The 21491-nt window shown below is 33.0% G+C and overlaps 2 protein-coding genes across 3 annotated transcripts in view; one reads left to right on the top strand and one right to left on the bottom strand.

The window, feature by feature from the left end:
* The window catches only part of LOC134272092 (coronin-7-like), a 15067-nt gene extending 1367 nt beyond the window's left edge, over nucleotides 1-13700 (bottom strand). The window contains exons 1-24 of the mRNA XM_062754332.1: nucleotides 13563-13700; nucleotides 13344-13432; nucleotides 12229-12328; nucleotides 11911-11991; nucleotides 11406-11476; nucleotides 10909-11101; nucleotides 10443-10567; nucleotides 10053-10139; nucleotides 9704-9786; nucleotides 9565-9619; nucleotides 9125-9182; nucleotides 8756-8898; nucleotides 8472-8567; nucleotides 6230-6391; nucleotides 5815-6013; nucleotides 5295-5473; nucleotides 4861-4969; nucleotides 4238-4467; nucleotides 3532-3636; nucleotides 3310-3395; nucleotides 2842-2980; nucleotides 2187-2393; nucleotides 1327-1462; nucleotides 18-109 (exon numbers count right to left, since the gene is read on the bottom strand). Coding sequence (XP_062610316.1) covers nucleotides 18-109; nucleotides 1327-1462; nucleotides 2187-2393; nucleotides 2842-2980; nucleotides 3310-3395; nucleotides 3532-3636; nucleotides 4238-4467; nucleotides 4861-4969; nucleotides 5295-5473; nucleotides 5815-6013; nucleotides 6230-6391; nucleotides 8472-8567; nucleotides 8756-8898; nucleotides 9125-9182; nucleotides 9565-9619; nucleotides 9704-9786; nucleotides 10053-10139; nucleotides 10443-10567; nucleotides 10909-11101; nucleotides 11406-11476; nucleotides 11911-11991; nucleotides 12229-12328; nucleotides 13344-13406 — 2799 coding nt within the window. The 5' untranslated portion in view covers nucleotides 13407-13432; nucleotides 13563-13700. The remainder of the gene's footprint in view (nucleotides 1-17; nucleotides 110-1326; nucleotides 1463-2186; nucleotides 2394-2841; nucleotides 2981-3309; nucleotides 3396-3531; nucleotides 3637-4237; nucleotides 4468-4860; nucleotides 4970-5294; nucleotides 5474-5814; nucleotides 6014-6229; nucleotides 6392-8471; nucleotides 8568-8755; nucleotides 8899-9124; nucleotides 9183-9564; nucleotides 9620-9703; nucleotides 9787-10052; nucleotides 10140-10442; nucleotides 10568-10908; nucleotides 11102-11405; nucleotides 11477-11910; nucleotides 11992-12228; nucleotides 12329-13343; nucleotides 13433-13562) is intronic.
* Nucleotides 13701-13797: 97 nt separating this feature from the next.
* On the top strand, nucleotides 13798-21244 carry LOC134272093 (protein tumorous imaginal discs, mitochondrial-like). Of its 2 annotated transcripts, XM_062754334.1 has the most exons (13): nucleotides 13798-14096; nucleotides 14738-14874; nucleotides 15200-15283; nucleotides 15469-15586; nucleotides 15941-16068; nucleotides 16448-16600; nucleotides 16751-16898; nucleotides 17299-17363; nucleotides 18023-18151; nucleotides 18667-18782; nucleotides 18938-19035; nucleotides 19320-19470; nucleotides 19770-19889. In XM_062754334.1, exons 1-12 carry the CDS (start codon nucleotides 13931-13933, stop codon nucleotides 19424-19426), a joined length of 1449 nt encoding a protein of 482 aa, XP_062610318.1. In that variant the 5' UTR covers nucleotides 13798-13930; the 3' UTR covers nucleotides 19427-19470; nucleotides 19770-19889. The 2 variants fall into 2 exon arrangements, with proteins under 2 accessions (XP_062610318.1, XP_062610317.1); XM_062754333.1 differs by lacking the exon at nucleotides 19320-19470 and having other exon boundaries at nucleotides 19770-21244.
* The last annotated feature ends 247 nt before the right edge of the window (nucleotides 21245-21491 follow it).

A 21491-nucleotide genomic window follows, 5' to 3' on the forward strand; every position in this document is an offset into this window, starting at 1 on the left:
AAATAACGGTGAGATACCTCTTCCTTCTTTTGTTCATCTGTTTTATAGGTCTCTGGATTATAGCTGTCAAACTTCTTCACTTTGTGTGTTTCTTTTGGTGCCAAGCTCACTGAAACAGGATGCACATGTCTTTTATTCGGTTGGTTACTTGAAACAAGATTTATACTCTAAATAAATACTACTGAAAGACACAAAATGCTAAATATATTCACAGTCAAACTACATTATCTAAATCTTGAACGGACCTGGAAAAACTTCGAGATACTGTGAAATCACAAATTTTTGTGGGGGGTTAATTTTCGTTGTTTTCAAGGTGTGAAGAGACCCACAAATCCATGTCCACCATGAAATGTAAAATGCTACATACAAAACTACTTAACAATTCTTCATCCTAGAAATCAAATCCCCACGAACCAAGAGTTTTTACTCAAACCATGAAAAATTGACTCCACGAAAATATGTGATTTTACAGTATTCAAAATTCAAGATCTCCAGTGAAAAATACTTAAGATATAAGTACTTGGGACTTCAAAATCAGTTAAAAATATCCATGGTATTCGAGATATCTGTGTTCAAGACACTGAAGTTCAACTGTAGTTACATATGTACAATGAACAGTGCAATACCATAAGGAATGTTGCCTATTTTATCCCCTCACAAAGAAGGTGTAGATATAGTGAAACACTTGTGGGTGGGTGGGTGAATGAGTGCATGCATATTAAATGGAAGTAACACAAGTAATATTAATTTATAATGGAATCATTTTGGAAGGGGTTGTTCCACTTTGTGGTGTCTTTGTTATTTTTCACGATAATTGTGTTGACAACTTTTCCAAAATTTGCCAGAAATTTCTGAGTATGATTGAATAGAATCCTCCACTCTTATTATGATACATGTACTGTAAATTAATATTCATTTAAAAAAAATAAATCAAGGAAATTCTGAGTAAATTGGATTCACAAATATCTATCATTGCAAATCAATTAATACATTTGTATTCAATTTGCCAAAAAAAAAAACCACACACACACACAGACAATTTTACCACTGGTATAATGAAAGAAGCTGGGATTAATGGTTCTTTTTTAAGTAAATATCGTATAAGATGAAATTTTAGCAGTGATCTAATTTTGTCATTATTAGCGAGGCTGTTGAGATCACTAAAATTGAATATCGCTAAAAATATATTGTTATTTGTACTAGCTTCTTTAGTGAGCATTTAAAAATCACAAAAATTACTTCTCGCTAAAAATACCAGTTTTTAAGGACAAATTGCTAAATTTGCGGCTCACTAAAATTTCCACTTATACAGTAGTTCCTGCTTACATGGTGTCATGTCTTTGGGCTTCAGACTTATAGATCTGGGTTGTTGATTGCTCCCTGCCAACCATTCCTTACTGGTCATTGTTGGTTCCCAGGTCACTCGAGTATCTGGGAAAAGGTCATCTTGGAAAAACTCCAACTGAAAAAGAGGAATTGCAATGATCATATAGAGTGCCACAAATATATGAAATTGTGATAAAAATCCATTTTTAAAAGGGATTTTTGCAAAAGTATATGCTAATCAAATGCTAAATAGCCATCTTTGCACCTGTTTTGACCTGTTTTCAGTGTTTCACTAATTTTTTGTATGGAATACATCAATTTTTAACACCTTGATAACCTAATCAACATCAATTATATAGACACAATCTTTGCCGTTTATCTCTCACATTACTTGAAGGATTAAGGCTGTATGACAAATCCTAAAATTTTATTTTTTAAACTTTGAATGTTTATTGATGCAAGTCAACATATCACAAGCACTTGTTTCGGAAATGAATTTAACCCATAGTACTAAAAATAACACAAGGTATCTAACTCCAAATTACACGGAGTACCCCCTCCCTTAAAATCGCACTCATTTACATTTTCAGAGGAAAGGCAGTGGCAAACTGTTTATACCTATGTCATCTACGACAATTTATCTACACAACCGTATGTGGCTTGCTTGTCTTTATTTTCTTTCTCTCATTAAAAAGCATCAAAATTCTGCTCACCGAGTGGAAAAGTCAAACTCAACCATTAAACAGTATGAGCTAATCTCGGGCATTGTACCCAGTTTTGTACCAAAATCAGTCCTAAAATGCAAGTCTTTAAAACTAGGGTGCTCATATATTTCTATTGTCTGAAGTATTTATACCCACCCTCACTCTGGGAACAGTGAAAGACACGGGCTCTACTGTAGTCTGGGTTAATCTGTAAGCTTTGGCAAATTCTACATTTTTTACGTCACACAGGTATTTTGGAAGGAAGGCGAATGCTTGGCTTGGAGTTGTAAACTTAGTTGTTGCTAAGGGAAATAAATATGGTTCCTCTGTTGCAACTTCATAGGCATATAACTGTCCATTCCCCTGAAATATCCAAAATGAAAACAGTGTAAAAAATGCTTGGAAAAGTTTATAAATACAAATCTTTTATCTCAACATATTTTATTATCATTACCTATGACATAATATAATATTTGAATGAATTGACATATTAAAATTTAAAGAGAAATGAAACATAAGAAGTCATAAGTCATACTATATGAAAGTAGAAACATCCAATACAGATACATGTAATATAAAAACATTCTAAATTAAATTGATACTTTTTATCTCAAATCAATATATACTCAGTACAACATAATTAATTAATTATGTATATAGCAGATATATAATTTCATAAATGTAAATTGGAGCATCATATGTAAATGAAAATCTCAGAGAAACCCTGATACACTGTATTTCTTCTATGACCAGGAACAAAATATCCTGCTAATTCCTGTGATTTAATCTCCTACTAATTCCTGTAACTTACCCTTCCAGACAGGAACACAGTATTGCTGTCCTCGTCGTAGTAGGGTATGAGGATTGCGGGGGACTCGTCTATTGAGTCTTCATAAAGAGGCTGGCTCAGGTCACCAGTGTCATACAGGAAAATCATCCGCCTACTTTGTCTGAGTAAAAAAAACGTGTGCATTACACACAATTTCTTCATATCATGTGGATTTGGGTTGATGACTTTTTAGTAACTGAAGTCATTGCTCATTTTAAAAGATAATTCCTTTGCTATTTTTTTAAATTTTGTGATTGTATCAGTATTGTGATATGGAATAAAGATATATGCTGAATTGAACTTAAATATTTCTCTGTATTCTTTCTTTATAAGCTTTTTCAAGATGGTTATTATTTATTTGGGGGCATGAGAGAGAGAGAGAAACAGAGAGAGAGATAGAAGATGATAAAGTTGAATTAGAAAAATCTAGTGTGGTACTTGTACACTTACTTATCAAATCCACTGACAAACAAATAGTTGCCCTCTAGTACAAATACTGCCCTGGCCCCCCGCGAACCATCTGGTCCTGGTCCCTCCTGAAATACACACAAATAACTCATTGACTCATAATTGTTTAAATCCACTAAAAAGTCTTTCACTTTTGCCAACTTCAGCAAAGATTCTGATCAAAATAAAGAAGATTTTAGTATTATTCATTGACTCATTTTTTACCATGATTGGATTTGGGGATTTCCTTGGATTAAATATTCTAATCTTTCCATCTTTGCAAACTGTACACAAATATTTCCCATCTGGGCTCCAAGCTGCACAGAATACCTTAAAACATGAAGATAGAATCCATGAGTTATATCCCTTGAATCTCATTTAACATTGCCTGGTTCAATTTAATCAATGAATTAATCCTTTAAACCTCATTTAACCACAATATAAAGTTGGGTGGTATAAATTCTTTATCTTTTTTGTAAGATACATTTATATTTCCATTCATACACAAGTACACTGAAGGTACATGTATTGTAGAGATACTGAAATGCAAATTATATCAAAGAAAACAGACACACACTATAAGTTTTCGTATTCTTAAGATTATCACAAACAATGATTCTTTTAAGGCAACATTAATTTCATATATTTTTCGCTCCCAAAGGGATCCCATTTCTATTTGCTATTACATGTATCAGAAACCAACTTTTATTCACATGTGAGAAATTTTTGCGAGGTGCATGAGAGCCTCTTCATTGCGAATATTTCTCAATGCGAACCGGTCCTTAAAGCCTCTGTGTCAATTAACAACTGCTCCACACTAGGCTTGATCACAAAAATTAATTTTCGCAAACTAGTTTTCGCCTGTTAAATCGCAAAATAAAGTCGTCACGAATAAAAGTTGGTTTACAGTATTCAATAAGAAATGTCTGACCTGATCTGGATGTTCCATCAGTTGAATGACTTCCTTCATCTCGGCCAGGTCCCAGATCCTCACCGTCATATCGTACGCCGACGTAACAATGATGTCCCGGGCCAGGGGGTGGAAGACCACAAAATAAATCTTCTCCATGTGTCCCAGCAGGGTTCCTTTGGGGGTCATCAGGGTCTCCGTCAATCCATTCTTAGGAATCTCCCACACCCAGATCTTAGCATCATCGCAGGCTTAGAAAAATTAACAAGATTTTAAATTTTATTTCAGGGGTCAGGTTGTACATTTACTTCAAAGACTTATTTTCTTACATTGAAGAACATGTAGGGGGTTCTGAGATGATACAAGAACTAATATGGTGCTGTTTCTTCATCAAAGACTAAGGAATGAGCTTTTTAGTTTCTCTATTTCAATTTCCAGATCTTTTCATATCTCAGTGCCTTTTATTTACATTATTTTTTTCAGATTTAGCTCCCTGTTTAGCATTGCAACAAAAACAGAGAGGACTGATTTACACCATATCAGAAACTTTTTTAAAAGTGCACCAAAAAATGTGCATAATAATAATTATTTTATAGTATTAATTTGAAGAAGTAATATATAGGAATAAGACTACCGGTACTTACCTACAACAAGTCTGTTGTCATTGAAAGGATCCCAGGCATAATCTGTAACCTTAGTATGGTGCTCTAGGTTTGGTATTCCTGTGTCTGGAAGCTTACCAGGACTATTCAGCTACAGATAAAATGTTTACAGGTCATTCTTATTTCTAAGTGACTCAATAAAGTTCCAAAATAAACAATACATGTTAAATTTTATTCAACATGCAACGTACCAATAAAACAATAAATTCTGAAGAAAAAATATTTCAATACAGAAATAAAAATGAATTTTTATGTTATTTTTATTTTATATTTCATTTTACTGATGGTGGAAAAAAACCCACATGTATTGTAAAATTACTTAGTCTTAGCCATTTTTTTTTTGGGGGGGGGGGGGGGGTGAGGGGGTGGGGGGTTCATACAATATATTGAATAACTTATCATTCTAATAATTTTACCTCAAAAACAGAAAGGAGTCCCCCTGAGCCCTCAATGGGAACAACACACCGCGCTTTGTTGGCGACAAAGAAATTACTCTCCCCCGGTACTGTCCTGTCCAGCTTCCTGATGTTCTCAATGTGGGTACTGCGATGGAGGGTCTTACACTTCAGGTGTTTAAATTTGGATTGTCTCACACCTGGTAACAGATTAAAAAGTCTGTTTACATGTAAATTTCATTTTAAAAGGTTAGATTTAAGGCTAATAGGAAGAACCTCTTTTTGGATTAGATTTTTTTTCAATGCCTGTGATAAAAGTGAGATTTTCTAAAAAAAAAAAAAAAGAAACATAATCTACCAATTTTAAGGTAAATGAAGTTGAAATGTTTTCTTTTTCTTGAAATTGTCTTTGTAGTATTGTGATAAACTTAAATTGATGAGAAAGAGAGGGAAAGAAAAAATTAAAAGGAAGAGGTCAAATGTATTTGAAGCATTGCAAGTATAACCAGAACTCATCACACACATTATTTTCTTCTCCCACCTGAGAAAATTTTGGCTGAGACTTTTTTCTGTACATCCTCCCGGTGTTCTGCTTCCACTTTGTCTTCGTCTGTGATGTCATCACCGATGACGTCTGCTGCTTTCTCCTCATCTGTGAGATTGTGTACCGGACTCTGTTCCTGAGGAGTTGTCTTTGGAATGTTGTCTGCTTGTGTAGGACTTTTCTTGGGAGTTTCCACCTGTGAGGATTCATGTTTTTTTTTTTAATTTAAGGATCAATTTTTTCTTACTTTATCATACATGCATACATGTATATCTAAAATGTCTCAGACTATTTTTAATCCCTCTGATGGTACTCAGCATTACACACTTCATTCATCAAAAGATCAGTCAAAATACGCCTGTACCTTAACTGAACCTAACTAAAATTTCATCAGAATTATAAGTGAATTTACCTGGTTACTTGGGTTTGACACTTTGGTACTCCCTCCTGATTGGTTGGTTACATTTACACTGGCTCCTCCCACTCCTTCCTTTACAGGACTAGGCTGTAATCCTAATCCCTTCCTACTTCCTACAGCTGCCTTTCTTTGTGGATTCAAACTTACTAATTTCCTCTGTTTAAAAAAATTTCAAAATCTTTAAAAAAAATTTGTGCATTAAAAGATCTGGTGAAATGACATTTAAGTACAAGTACTGGTAAAATTATTTCATTGTGAGTACCGTATATACTCGCCTATAAGTCGGTCCGCCTATAAGTCGGTTGTATACTCACCGTCAATAGAAACGCAACACCCAAATTTAAGGGGTGAAAATTATATACGGGATTTTACTATGTACCAAAAAAGTTAGAAAATCTTTTACTTTGCCAAATCAGTTATTTAACGGTTGAATGATTTTCATTTCATTACCGGAAGTTGATTTTTAGCTCCCTGAACAGAAATAAAAAATTAGCATTTTTAATAAAATTATTGACAATAGTTTGGGTTTTTAAGGTTTTGTACCTGTTAATTATAAGTCTTGTACCCAAAGTCCGGAAAAAATATCCTTCTTTCTCTTTCGGATGTGATGCCTGTATTTCCTCAAATTAACTGAAAGCACGCATTTTCATTGTTAATGTTGGAAATTTTCAAAATAAAGAAAAGGGAGAGCTACAGATGCAAATATACACTACATAACGACTTTTCGGGCTCATGTGTTTCAAAAGCATGAATGACAGTTCCTTGACCGGAAGTCCAAGGGTTACTACACTACGCCAAGTTAGAGAAAATTGAGACCTGTACCAAAAACAGGCATTTAAAAAAGGACAAGAATATTTATTTCGCTCAGATTAAGACATTGATAAACTTACCATCCGTGGTAGTCAATTAGGGCTGCTTATGTTGTACAAGGCTGACTAGCACGTTTTAATTGAATGGTCGGAAGGGGGGATGTTTTAGAGTTATGTGTTACTTTATAAGGTTTAAAGATAAGATTAAGAATGAATACATAAATTTAAAAAGTAAATTTACAAAACAATGATACTTCATTTAAACTTAAAATGTTATCTTTAGAACTTAGAAAGTAACACATAACTTTTAAAACATCCCCCCTTCCGACCATTCAATTACAACGTGCTATCAGCCTTGTACAACATAAGCAGCCCAAATTCTACCATGCAGTAAGTTTATCAATGTCTTAATCTGAGCGAAATAAATATTCTTGTCCTTTTTTAAATGCCTGTTTTTCAGATACTAAGCTCGAATTTTCTCTAACTTGGCGTAGTGTAGTAACCCTTGGACTTCCGGTCAAGGAACTGTCATTCATGCTTTTGAAACACATGAGCCCGAAAAGTCGTTATGTAGTGTATATTTGCAACTGTAGCTCTCCCTTTTCTTTATTTTGAAAATTTCCAACATTAACAATGAAAATGCGTGCTTTCAGTTAATTTGAGGAAATACAGGTATCACATCCAGAAGAGAAAGAAGGATATTTTTTCCGGACTTTGGGTACAAGACTTATAATTAACAGGTACAAAACCTTGAAAACCCAAAATATTGTCAATAATTTTATTAAAAATGCTAATTTTTTATTTCTGTTCAGGAAGCTAAAAAACCAACTTCCGGTAATGGAATGAAAATCATTCAACCGTTATATAACTGATTTGGCAAAGTAAAAGATTTCCTAACTTTTTTGGTACATAGTTAAATCCCGTATATAATTTTCACCCCTTAAATTTGGGTGTTGCGTTTTTATTGACGGTGAGTATATTTTTTGACGTTATTTTGGGGAGATTTGCTATTGACCCGCTTGTAAGTCGGTACAATAATTTTTCCAAAATCTAGTGACAATTTCATGTAAATTCATTAATATTTTAACCTGGTTTCCATTAATATTTTTCGAAATGACACTGATATTTAATCTTAAATTATAAAACAAAAAAGCAATGCCCACTTTAAATTATTAAAATATGTAAATACATTGTACTTAAACTCTATCTATATAATCTAAGAATACATAAATAATCTCATATATTCAGACATTTTCTTCGAAAATCATCGGATATGCAAATAAGATACTACATTTCAGCCACCAGAAAAATACCAATCTCTTTATGACTCGCCTGTAAGTCGGACATAGAGTTTTAGACCAATATTTAACTCCCAAAATACCGACTTATAGGCGAGTATATACGGTACATTTTTAAAAATAAAATACCTGTCCGTTGGCCCCAGAAAACCATTCACTAGCATGTAAACCTGGCTCTTCAGAAAAAGTGTCAGGAAATAAGTCATCATGGAACTCTATATAATTCTGCAAAAAGACAATACAGGTAAATCGTTTCAACATTTCCTCATCAATTTACAGTAAAAATTGCTTATAACAAACAAATACCAGTGAAGGAAAAACCTGCTTAAATCAAAATCACACTTTAGTTATTAGGAATTTCAAACTGACAGTAATGATATCCAAAATTTCACACTTTACTTTAACACTCCTACCTTTCTGGGTACAATATAGGGTACTGGAATGACCGCCTGTTTGGTCAGTATAAGTAACCTATTGACCTCCCCTTCCATGACATTTAGCGCCCTCTTTGGCACCATGCCAATCCCCTTAACTTGCTCTGTCCTGGTCACATTATCTTAAAAAAAGACCAATCAGAATTCACAAACTAGTTCTATCCATTTTTTTGGAATACCACATAACATCAAAAGACTGTAGAATGAATAGGCCTCATTCTACCTTGTAGTTTCAAGTGACATGACTAGTACATGTAGTGTTTAAAACCTGATTTTGAAAATGTGAAAAACATTGCCTTCTTATTCTTATATATAACATGTATGTGATGAAATAGAAACATTACTTACTTTCTGTGAGAGACGAATCTTTTTCTGATATTTCATAATACCGAACATTACTGTCACCCTGCACATGAAAAAAAGATCCTGTTTGTCAACTATGATTCTCCAATGCAAATTATGATAACATGGAGAGACATTTTAAAAAATACTTATTGTGCTGGCAACATTGCATTAGATACTGAATCTAAAATATTATATTTCATTCGTGAAATTTAAGAATTTAGTTGCAATTTTTCAGCACAACAAGGAATTTTTCAGTATGTAATAAATGTAATGCTTACTCCTTACTTTGTTGGTGATATGCAAAAATACTCCAATTACATATGTATATTCGGTTAATACACTTTTGCCTTGCACCAAAGAGAAAATGATATGATAAATATGTAAAATATAAGTGATTCATAATATATATATAGCATGTTCCATAGTTTCTTGACTCTCTTTACCTTTCCAGATAAGAAGAGCATACCAGTATCAGCATCATATAATGGAATCAAAGTTCTGAAAGAAAAAATAAATTCAAAGTTACAAGACAGTACACACTGAAAAAGCTTTATATTCAATCCACAGAGAAGAGATACAGACCCAGTAGAAGAATCAATGCCCACTGTGGAGACGGAGGAGGAAAAATTTCTCAGGTCCCACAACTTCACCTCCCTCTCTCTGGACTACAAAACAACAGCAAGATTGATTAATGTTCTAATATAATTCAGGTATATTTAAATTAGGCTCCCAAAACAGAAATTCTGATTAATAGTTTTATTTACTAAAGCTTACTAAAAATGGCAAATAGCTCTCACATAATAAACATATTGTGAACATTATGAGGAAAAATTTGAATGGCAAAGTAAACTTGAACTTTTGGCTCACATGGACCAGAATCAACAGAGTTACTGTGTAAAATATGAATTAAGCACTTTGGTACATATCTTACTCTGCTAAAACCAGTGGTACATATTATGTCTTTATCACCCAACCAGAGAGCACGAGAATCTCTCATATTATCATGACCCTGAGTTTCCTACAGCAAAAGAAATATTTACATGGATTATATTATTAATATTTACATGTATTTAAGATATCATATCATAGGAATCTGATACAATGTATTCACTCAACAATTCTGGATTTATTGATCAGAACATTTGATCACATAAAATACAAAATAATTTTTTCCTTGTATCAAACTGACCAAAGCTGTTTTGCTGATTTGAGGCATTTTTCTGCATCATATCTTGTAATTTAAAAATAGACTTGTTCCAAATTAAACAAATAAAATGTAACACAGTATTTCTAAACAAACAAAAATTTTCAGGAAGTTTACCTGAACAACAGAACTGGCCCTTGGATCTATGATCCGGAGGCGCTTATCCTTACAGGACGTCACAAACACTTGTCCATTACCTCGCCAGCTGAGGCTCTGGATCTGGTCCTTGTGGTCAGAGAGTGCTGTATATTTAAAAATAACGCTATAGATTTAAATACATACTCATGTACATATATGTAGCTAAGATCCTCTCTAAGAATTTTTTTTTGGTTTATATTTTACTTCAATTGTCTTTCATATGTAAATCATATTGAAATACTTGGTTTATTTTAGATTCTTTTACACAATTTTCTTTCCCTCTTTCCCACTTTCTCACTCTCAATATCTCTCTCTCTCTCTCTCTCATGACTCTATATCTCTCTAACTCTCTATATATCTCTGTCTCACACAATTTCTATCACACTTACATATGTACACACTCTCTCCCTCACATTACATTCTTTAGTAAATATCTGTAACATACACAGTTTTTCCTCTTGGTTTGTGACATCAAACAGAGAGACAGAGTCCTGACTGGTGTAAGTCAGCACAGCCTCTGCTACTGGGTTCCACGTGACGTTCTCTATCTTACGATTCTGTTTAGGGACAACCACCACTGGGTTCAAGGTAGACAACTCATCAAGTTTGTCTTCCTCTGGCAATAGCCATACTTTAACCTTCAGAGATAATATATATATAAATACAAATGTTTTCCATACCTGGGCTTAATTATTTCTTCATTAATTATTCGGAAAAATATTGCAAATTTGCAGTTATTATTTACTTGATACCAAGCACTAATATGTGTATAAAAAAACAAACCCTGTAAAAGACTAAATTTTCAGTCTTGGAATCATCAAAAAGTATCAATTTTTATTCATTGTTTTATTTTGAATCTATTTCTTTTTTTTTAAGTTACAATCTATAATTTTTATTATGAATAATTTTAGGACTTTGGGGGGGGGGGGGGGTAAAACTCACTGAGTTGTCAGATGATCCTGTGGCCAAGAGATAATCATCGAAGGGAGAGAACTCAAAGTCTGTCACAAAATCTGAAATTTCAAAATCATTCAGAAATGACAAAAAACCCTTATACATATATCATTTTGAAATCAATGCTTGATTTTATATGGAAACATATTGGACAAAATCTGTAAAAATTATGCAAAACTGCATGGAAATTCATGCAAAAATTAAAACATTAATGCAAAACAACACCAGCTTCTAAAAAATATACATTATTCCTGGGTTTTTTTCACAATTAGCTCCAATTCCAAAATGCAATAAAAAAATTTCTATCTCTATCAAGAGCAAGACCAAAAACATGCTTTTACTTCTTTCAAACCACAGAAATATTGACATGCTTTATACAGGCCTAAAACACTTTGTATTGATCCTTCTAAAATGATCTTAGCTTGGAATACATTGACATTTTTTTAGCTGCTTTCATCACTTGACTTTGCTGTCATGCAGTAAGTTAACTGACCACCATGAGCTGGCAACAATGGCAAACCATTCACAAGCCTTCCAGAGCTACTTACAGGCAACAAACCCAGGTTACCTCCCCCTGAAAAGAATTTTTTTTTTTTAAATTAATTTCCATTTATAAGACAAACAACAACAAAAAATCAAAGTTGAAATACATTTACAACTCCAAAAGCCTAAAGTGTTGAAAATCTGTTCCTTTTTATTTTGTTAAGAACATTAAAATTTAATAACTGATTATTAGCAAAGATCATTTGAATGTTTATACATGAAGTTTTATTCAATGATATTAATGCAAGTGAAAATCAAACAAACCTACCTGATGAATCAATGTTAAACGTCATATAAATGCATCCAGCTTTAATGTGATTACCACTGCACTGCATCAAATTCCCTGCAGAAATATCGCCAATCCATTCCTGAATAGAAGGTATGATGCAGAATGAGAAATATGGGTATGTTTTAATTTATTTTTTAAAAAATAACTTGTCAATTTAATGCTACAGAAAAAGGAAGTGCATTTGTTAGAGCATATATATTTTCTGGGTTAATTCTAATTATGTTCATTTTTTTTAATCTCAGTAAATTTCCCAGATCATGCTAATCCTTCCACCCCCTTCCCACTTTTTGTTGCTGTTAGGTCAGTGCACTACAGGGAATTGTAATTTTCAGGATGTGGACAGTTAATTAGGGGGACTGTAACATCATTATAGAAAGTTGCCCCCATCCCCATTCCATTTTTTTGGTCAGTTAAGCCCCCCTCCCACTTTTGAAACCATTGTTCTTTATTTTCATGGAACTTCAAGATGAACTATACATTAATTTCAACATTCATTCACCATCATATGATCTTCCTTGATTTTATTTATCCCTATTTATAAAATTTATCATTACCCCTCAAGACCCTAGAGCAGGGTACATCCGGTGTAATGTCAGCGTTTATTTAAGATGTTCATGTTCATAGGGACTAAATATATTTTGGATTTAATAAAATCGTGACGTCCGTCATGTTTTAACTTGTTTAAAGCCAAAATTTTTAGTCCCTGAGACGACATAGCATATCAAATGTGTGCTGACATTACATCCAGTGATCCCTGGCAGTTTTTTTATTGCCACTTTCCAGGCATGATGATATGTCATGGCACCTTGGGTAATAAGAGCTAGATTCCATCAAGAACACAGTAGCTAGGGCTTGTGTCAAGTCACAGTTTGATGACACATTCTAACTACAACCTAATATAGAACTTTATGCCACTATGAATGAGACTTTCTGAACTTTATATACAGTATACAGCAATGAACGTTACATGGAACTATTCTGAAGCAATAGAAATTATAACATGCAACAATCAGACACAGAGCTTCATTATTGACATTAAAATAATTATTCCCTAGCTGGGTCAAAATACTTCCAATTTTAAAAAGAAAAGGTACCTCTTTTTTAACTGTTCTTGGAGCTGCATTTTTATATTTTGAAGCCTTAAATCGCCAGGCCATCCTGCTACCTGAGATGACAATGACAACTGAAATAAAGAAAATCTGTCAAAATGAGATGCTGACATATACACTATCTTCGAGGAAATTCGAGTAAGTGGGCGGGTACGATACAGTGTGTTTCTTTGCAACTTTGATGCATGGATCGAAGATGATTACCTTATTGATTGAAAAATTTTGTAATCGAGATTATAATATCATTTTTCTGTAAATTATAGCTGAGTAAATCCCTAAACAATCGCAGGACCCCCGGTTCGCTGTTTCTGTTTCCTCAACTTTTGTTTCCGGGTTTGGTTTTATACTTTATTGTATTTTTTAGAGAACCAAAAGGACATTCGGATTTCAGTAAATTCCTCAAATTAATGCTAAACAAATGATATATTCCAAACTTAATATACTTTATTTTCCAAGTATAATATAACCTAGAAAATTCATTTAAATAAAAATAAATGAGAATTTTAAACATATTTTAATGACGGATTTTCGGAAGTGAGATTTTCATCCCATTTGTGTGACATTGAAACAGCATGGCGACCCTCAGACAGGCATGCCGTCGGTGGCCCTTGAAAAAACTCAGTTTCTCTGAGAACAACAGCAAGCTTCTCAACATTTCGGTTGAGAATGTTGGCACCTTTTCAGTTTGTGCCTCCTCGTCTTTCTCTAAATTGCATCAGTCTCAGGACAAATCCAGAGGTGAGAATAGAAAATTAACCAGTGACCCTAGTTTTATCATGTGTATAACTGTATTGCGTCACATGAATTTAATATACCCATGAATTTAAACATATCATTTAAAGAATTTTTGAGAAAAAATCAAAAGAGAATTAATGTAATTTATTGATAAAGGTAAACTCTTCTCAAGCGAAATAGAAATGAATTTTACAGGTATGCATAATCTGTTGCATAATCTTATATAACTCTGCCAAGGACATTGATTTAAACAATTTGGTACTACATTTTGAATCATATTTTAAAAAAGAAGTAGAAAACAATTGAAATGCAACCCCGATTGAACAAAAATGATTTTTTTCATTGGATATCTTAGTTGATATCTTTTCCAATAATAATTTTCATAAATCAGACATGCATGTAGAATATTCTAGACAGAAAGATGTATTAACCAGATTCTGTTATCCGTTCGGCATTGATAAATAAGTTGAATCTCAGTCAGCAATCTGAGCAAGCATGCATCAAAATTGCACCAAAGATAATTCAATTTAATAATTGCAATCCATTTTGAACTTGCAATTTTATGCCATTTACATTTACAATTAATAAAGAGATTTTTTTTCTTTCTCCACATCATCTGGCATGTTGAAATGTTTCTGTTGCAGTGAGTGTACCAAAAAGTACATTTCTTGAAAGAAAGACATTTCACACTTCCTCATTGAACTTTAAAGAAGACTATTACAAGATACTAGGGATACCTAGGACTGCTGATCAGAAGGAAATCAAAAAGGCCTATTACAAGGTTCGAAATTGGGCATCACTGGGCATAGCTATTTTAATCTTTATGCTTTTTACATCTGTGTATTAATGTGACACCAGTGTGTACCTTGTATGCAATAAACTTAGCCACAATTTGCATGAAAAGAAGCTATTGTGTTATCGAAATGTCTGCTTAAATGATCTCATTTTTAAATGTCCCATTTAAGATTTTTCAAGATTATGCAAAGCATATATTGAAAGTTGAAAAGGTAATAGTCTTTTAATAGGATTGGTACAAGTAAGACATTTTCAGGATTTTAAACCACACCTTTATCCATAATGTAAGCATTTGTTAAATATGATTTCAGCTTGCCAAAAAGTATCATCCAGATGTAAACAAAGACAACAAAGAAGCTGCCAAGAAATTCCAAGAGGTTGCAGAAGCCTATGAGGTATGATTTTGAAAATAAAAATAGGTTAAAAATGAGAGTGCCATTTCAGATGTAAAAGTTGCAGGAAGAAAAAGTTGTTAATCAGGAACTGTTTTATTCTGCAATTTATACTGCTGAACAGACTGTATATTACAGAATTTTGAAGAACCTGTAAATTTCTTTTTCTATATTTCTTTTTGTTTCAGGTGTTAAGCGATGATTCAAAAAGAAAACAGTACGATACGTTCGGCCAGGCTGGTCCCCAGTCAGCTGGTGGTGGCCCTGGATTCCAAGGATTTGGGGGAGCCTATGGGGGACAAGGAGGTAATAAACTTTTATTATAAAAGATGTTTTCTCCATATCTGAGCAAGATACTGTAGATTCCTTATTTTTCACAAGTACTTTTTATCACAAAATGGCTATTGAACAGCAAATCATGAGTCAGAGTAATAATTCGCAATTGGATGGTTGATCAAGAGAATTTACATGTATTTCAGCACCATGTAAATAAAAGCGCGATATTTCATTTCGTGAGTGATGCTTCTCGTGAAATTATGCGATGATAAATTCCTCGCGTATAATTAGGAATCCACAGTATCTTAATTTTCGGAATCCACAGTATCTTAATTTCTTTGAAATGCATAAACAATCTTCAAATACCAATGCTTTGTTGATCAGGTTTCCGAACTCATGTCGATCCAGAGGAGTTATTTAGAAATATCTTTGGAGATAATTTCAAGTTTGGAAACTTTGGTGAGAGTGAAGATTACGAAAGCTCCCAGTTTGGATTTGGACAGGCATCTGAGGTTTGTTTTTTTAAAGTTCAAAAAAAAAAATAAAAAACTACTTCTTAGACATATAAGATATTCACTGCCAAATGGGTTTATCTTAGGATTAAGACAGTTGCAAGAAAAATTCTTTTTCCATTTGTTCTCTGACCTCTTTTCATCTCATCTTATTTTTCCAAGTTAGCTTCTTGTAAAAGAGGATTATTTTGCAAAGAGATAATCTAAAAAGCACATTGTTATGGGATAAATTTTAATAAGAATAAAGTTGTTTTCTTAAAGCTTCATGGTGAGAATAGATAATATGAATATTTTTCAGTACAGAGCAGGTAAGACACTTATGCAGATTTCCAATTAAATCATAAATTATCTTTTAAATAGATTTCTCATTTAATTACAGGTATACCTGGACTTGTCATTTGAGGAGGCAGCCAGAGGCATCAACAAACAGATGAAAATGAATGTCGTCGATGAATGTCCGAAATGTATGGGCAGAAGAGCAGAGCCGGGAACGTCAGCAGAAACCTGCCCCCAGTGTAATGGATCAGGGCTGGTAATATATTTGAATGAAATTTTTATTGTTATGAGCATGTAAATAAAAAATTTTTGGCTATAACTGGAGATAAATGTTAACTTTCACACCAAAACATATTCTATACATTTTACAAATATCTCATTGAGATTTTTTTTTTTTCAATTTTAGGAAACTGTTAACACTGGTCCCTTTATGATGCGTTCCACCTGTAGAAAATGTCAGGGCAGAAGGAAGATCATCAAACATAAATGTACAGAGTGTAATGGGAAGGGTTCCGTTGTGATGCCCAAAACTGTCAACATACCTGTCCCAGCAGGTGAGTCAAGAAACAGTAATAAATATTGGATGAAGATTGTGAACAGTACTCAAGATCAAAAGTCCATAAAACAGTACAAAATAGGAGCAGAGCAAACACGGACCTCCAAAACATCAGAGGTGGGTTCAGGTGCCATGGATAGGGGTGATGAAATATTTGATGAAGGTTGTCGTAAATTTACTACCAGTCTGGCATAAAATGTCCAAAGCTAAAGACTGGTATTCCCATACATTTGCTTATACAAAAAAGATGAGGATCTTTCAAAAAGAAATAAATAACCATTTGACATTCCTTAATAGCATTTTTAGCTTGTTTAGTGATACTTGATTGCTTGATAAGTTGTACAGAAATCTGTATACCTTTTAGCTACATGTATGTTAATTTTTACTTCTATTTACAGGTGTGGAGCATGGTCAAACATTGAGAATGAAGGTGGGAAAACAGGAACTATTTGTCACATTACAGGTGAGTAAAAAAAACTTCCTATTAACTGTTATTTTGTAGTAACATGTCTACTGTAGACTTACACATGTATAGCACTAGGTATTAGTACATGTAGGCTGTAGTATAAGAGAGCTTCTGTATAAGAATCTGGATTTTCAATATTTTTACTCAGCAAATGTTTGATGAGTTAACAGGAATCGCTGTGGCTATGTGTCGAGCCATCCCCCTTCATTCCTGAACCCAAACATTGCCTTGAAATAAAAAATCATACTTGCACAAATATTGCTAATCATCATGGGTATTTCATAACCCAGACTAGGTGAAAAATATACTATTCCTGTCCAATGTCCATGGCAGAACTTCGTCATGCAGAAATAGTTGAATTCAAACTTTGAATGATTTGTTAACTTTTGTGAGAGAATGTGAATGAGAATGAACAGCAATCAAGGTTTATCGGACACACTATTTTACAAGGCAGTTCTATGTTTTGAAAGATTTCGTAAAAAAAAAAAAACTAGGTAAAAAAATCAAATTTTAAATGGGGCAAAATTGTTTGCTAGTGTGAAAGGGCGAAAATAAGACGGGCCAAAAATAACCCTATAAACAGTATTTAGAAAGATTTTTCAAAAACGATTTGTGATATTTATAGGAGGATCAATGTTGATTGATTGTCATTTCAGGTTGCCAAAAGTAATCAGTTCAGACGAGATGGGGCAGACGTTCATTCAGAAGTGTCCATCAGTCTTTCACAAGCGGTCCTGGGTGGGACAGTGAGGGTACCAGGCGTTTATGAGGAAATTCACCTCAAGGTAAGGGCAGGTTATTCTGGACTTGGTGGGGTCTTTCTTGTGTTTGTGTTAGCAAATAAAGTATAGAGGTTGGATTTTCCTTTCGATCAGGTTCTGTTTTGACTAAATTTTGAATTCATAGAATAGGAAAGTTGTTTTAGTTTCACTAGATTTCAATGAAAAAAACTTTAAAAAGGTTATTTGTGGAATAACATTCATGTTCAAGGCAGATAATTTTAACCCAAATTAAGGAATTACGAAAAAATATTCATGTTCAAGGGAGATAATTATATTTCCCAAATTTAGGAATTACAAAACATGAATGTTTGATGGAGATAAATATAACCCAAATCGAGGAATTGCAAAACATTAATGTTCGATGGAGATTATTACATGTATAACCCAAATTGAGAAATTACAATAAGAAAATATGTTTAAGGGAGATCCAAATTGTGGAATTATGTCTCTGTCTAATGAAATTCTAGACTAAAATGGATACAGACATTTGAGGAGATTTTAATTCGACTAAATTTCAGATTCCAGCGGGCACTCAGTCCCATGACAGGATACGCATTTCTGGGAAAGGGATCACCAGGGTCAATAGTTATGGTTATGGTGACCATTATGTACATTTCAAGATTAAAATTCCAAAGTAAGTCAGACATTTTTAAATCATATTTTAACTGTAATTTACAGTTTATTAAAATATATGAATGTATCAAGTACACATTAAAGAAAGAAAAAAAAAAGAGCAGTAATTTGCTCAGTATGTTATGCAGATAATTCATGCTGTCAAACAATATTTAGATCTCTGACACAAGAACAGAGGGCTATAATCACAGCTTATGCAGAACTTGACAAAGAAGTTAATGGTACTGTGGAAGGAATAGTGAATACTAAGACAGGTAGGTAGCAAACTACTAATAAATCTCCCCAAACCAAACTACACCACTTTCTCATTTCTTTCAGTCATTTGAATTTTTCATTTGTGCCATGTGCCGTGAAGGAGTTTTCTTTCTAAGAGTGTTTCTTTGAGATCCTTTGGATTGAAATAAAAGCAAGTGCAAGTAGACTAATGGTGTAAAAAGTGTATAAGACACCTAGTGGAATTTTCATCATCAGCATGTTAACAAGTCAATGTATTGCAGTAAAAAAAATTTGAAACATTTTGCCTCTGATTCTGTTTCAGAGGGAAAGTCTCAAAATTCAGAAAGACCATCTAGTGGCTCTGTTAATAATGATGATGAGGAAGATGAAGGAATTCTGGGTAAAATAAAAAGGAGAATATTTGGATGATGAAGATGCCACCTAGGATATTAATTTATTTATATTGTTTAGAGGTCAGTCTGAATTTATGGTGAATAGGAGGCTTTAGAATTAGATATTAATCTTCAGACACACTCTGATATTTCATAAAAATCTGAAAAATTCTTTACTGGGATTCCTCTATCAAAAGAAAACATGCATGTCTTTAACATTTTAATATTTTTTAATTTAAAGAACTAGACAAACAGTTCTTGCAAAATTGGCCATATTTATTTTTAAAATGTTTGCTGTTTCCATCATTCTTTAATATGAAATCACAGAATTCCATGATTTGAAATGTTTTTTTGTTTACTGAATTATTTTTAATTTACAGGACCCCAAGCAGTGGATAATACTCTGGTAAACAAGATCCTGAAAGCTCTAAATATAGAAAAATCACCAGAGGAGGGGGGTGAGGACACCAAAGGTCCATCACAGACATTTACTGACAAACATTCAAGCAAAGGCAAAAAGAGCTCTTCTGTTTCATAGGTGCATATATTTATTTATTCATGTATTTATTGCTGTACCCCCAAAATTATTCCCAAGTGACTCTGCAGTGTGTATTGTAAGGCTATATAATACAATGCATTCATGTACATGTATTGTTCACCATCTCCACCAATCGGTAGATAAATGTAAATCCATGTGTACATTTCTATTTCAAAAATAAGATTTTATATTTAAGTTTGCTTTGTAAACAAGTGCTATGTTACTTTTCGGGACTTTAAAAAGGTTATTATGATTTGCTTATTTTTTAATTTATTTAAAACTTGTAACAATTTTTAGATAAAACTTGTCCTTCAAGGTTTAATGCAATAGTTTCTCAATAATATTTGCATGTTCAAATGTATTTCATTCCAAAGTGTATGTAGAGACTATTAGTGTTCAAGGTGCTTTAAAACTGTGCAGAAAATTTTGTTTAATTCTTAAGATATAGTGTTGATTAAAAACATGTGAAAGGTATTAGTGAAATACATGTATTATAATAGATGAATATGTCCCAGACAAAATTTGTATTATACATAACAGCAGTGCATTTGATTGATACACTGCTCTTCATATACATTTCATTGTCAAAGTTTATACATATTGGTACATGTATGTGTGTTGGAATCTGTAATTAAGAGAAGTCGAGGATAGACTTCAAAACAAGGTAAACTTTGTAAATCTAAGAAAATCCACACAATAATCACTACAAAGAATGCATTTCTGAGGTTATGTGTTTACTGTCATTCACATGGAAATATGGGCATTGTCTGTAATAATGGGGAGGGGGAGTCGGGAAGGCTGTCCTTACTGCTGTTTTTAAAGGAACCTAACAAAAGATCTTCCATTCTGAAAAAATGGAAATGTTACAGTTCTTGAGACAGTTTGCACACTGAATAATATATGAAATGTAAAGAGTCTGTGATAAAACATATTTAGTGTAAATTATCTTTTGACTTGTCAGATACATGTGCAGTGTCTGCATGCAGAGTTTCGTTCAAATAATTTTATTTTCACCCTGTGGAAATCTATAAATTCACTTTTACTGAAAATTTGGATTGAATTTATAAAATAACATCACAGGGAAATGTATTGGATGTCAATGTACATGTATAACACAGCGTTTTAGATAGTCAGTGTGATAATTATGATATAAAGTGTGACAGAATTTTATTGTTGGAAGTGAATGAATGGGTATGTAGTCATATGAACAGGTTTAAAGTAGGATCTGTTTTCTTTCTATGTACACACAATCATTTCATGTATTTGTTGATTTTGTTAATGAAATAAAACAAAACATTAAAAACTATTCTATGTGAATTTGTTATTTGGAAGATGATGAAAGCTGAATATTTTCTGATATTAATCCTATATTGGACAGATGAAAGAAATATTCTCAACCAGTGCTATAGTTCTAAAAAATACTGAGGCATATTTTCTATTATTAATTGCTTTAAAACATATTGCTTCATTTTACATGATGAAAACAATGGAAATACTCTTAACCAGTGCTATTTTAGTTCATAAAATTCAAGTTGGTAAAAAAATTATACACAGCTTTTTTTCA

This window comes from Saccostrea cucullata, unplaced genomic scaffold, assembly GCF_032062105.1.
Source record: "Saccostrea cucullata isolate Sc308-1 unplaced genomic scaffold, CSIRO_AGI_Scuc_v1 ctg2232, whole genome shotgun sequence".
Classification (NCBI taxonomy): domain Eukaryota; kingdom Metazoa; phylum Mollusca; class Bivalvia; order Ostreida; family Ostreidae; genus Saccostrea; species Saccostrea cuccullata.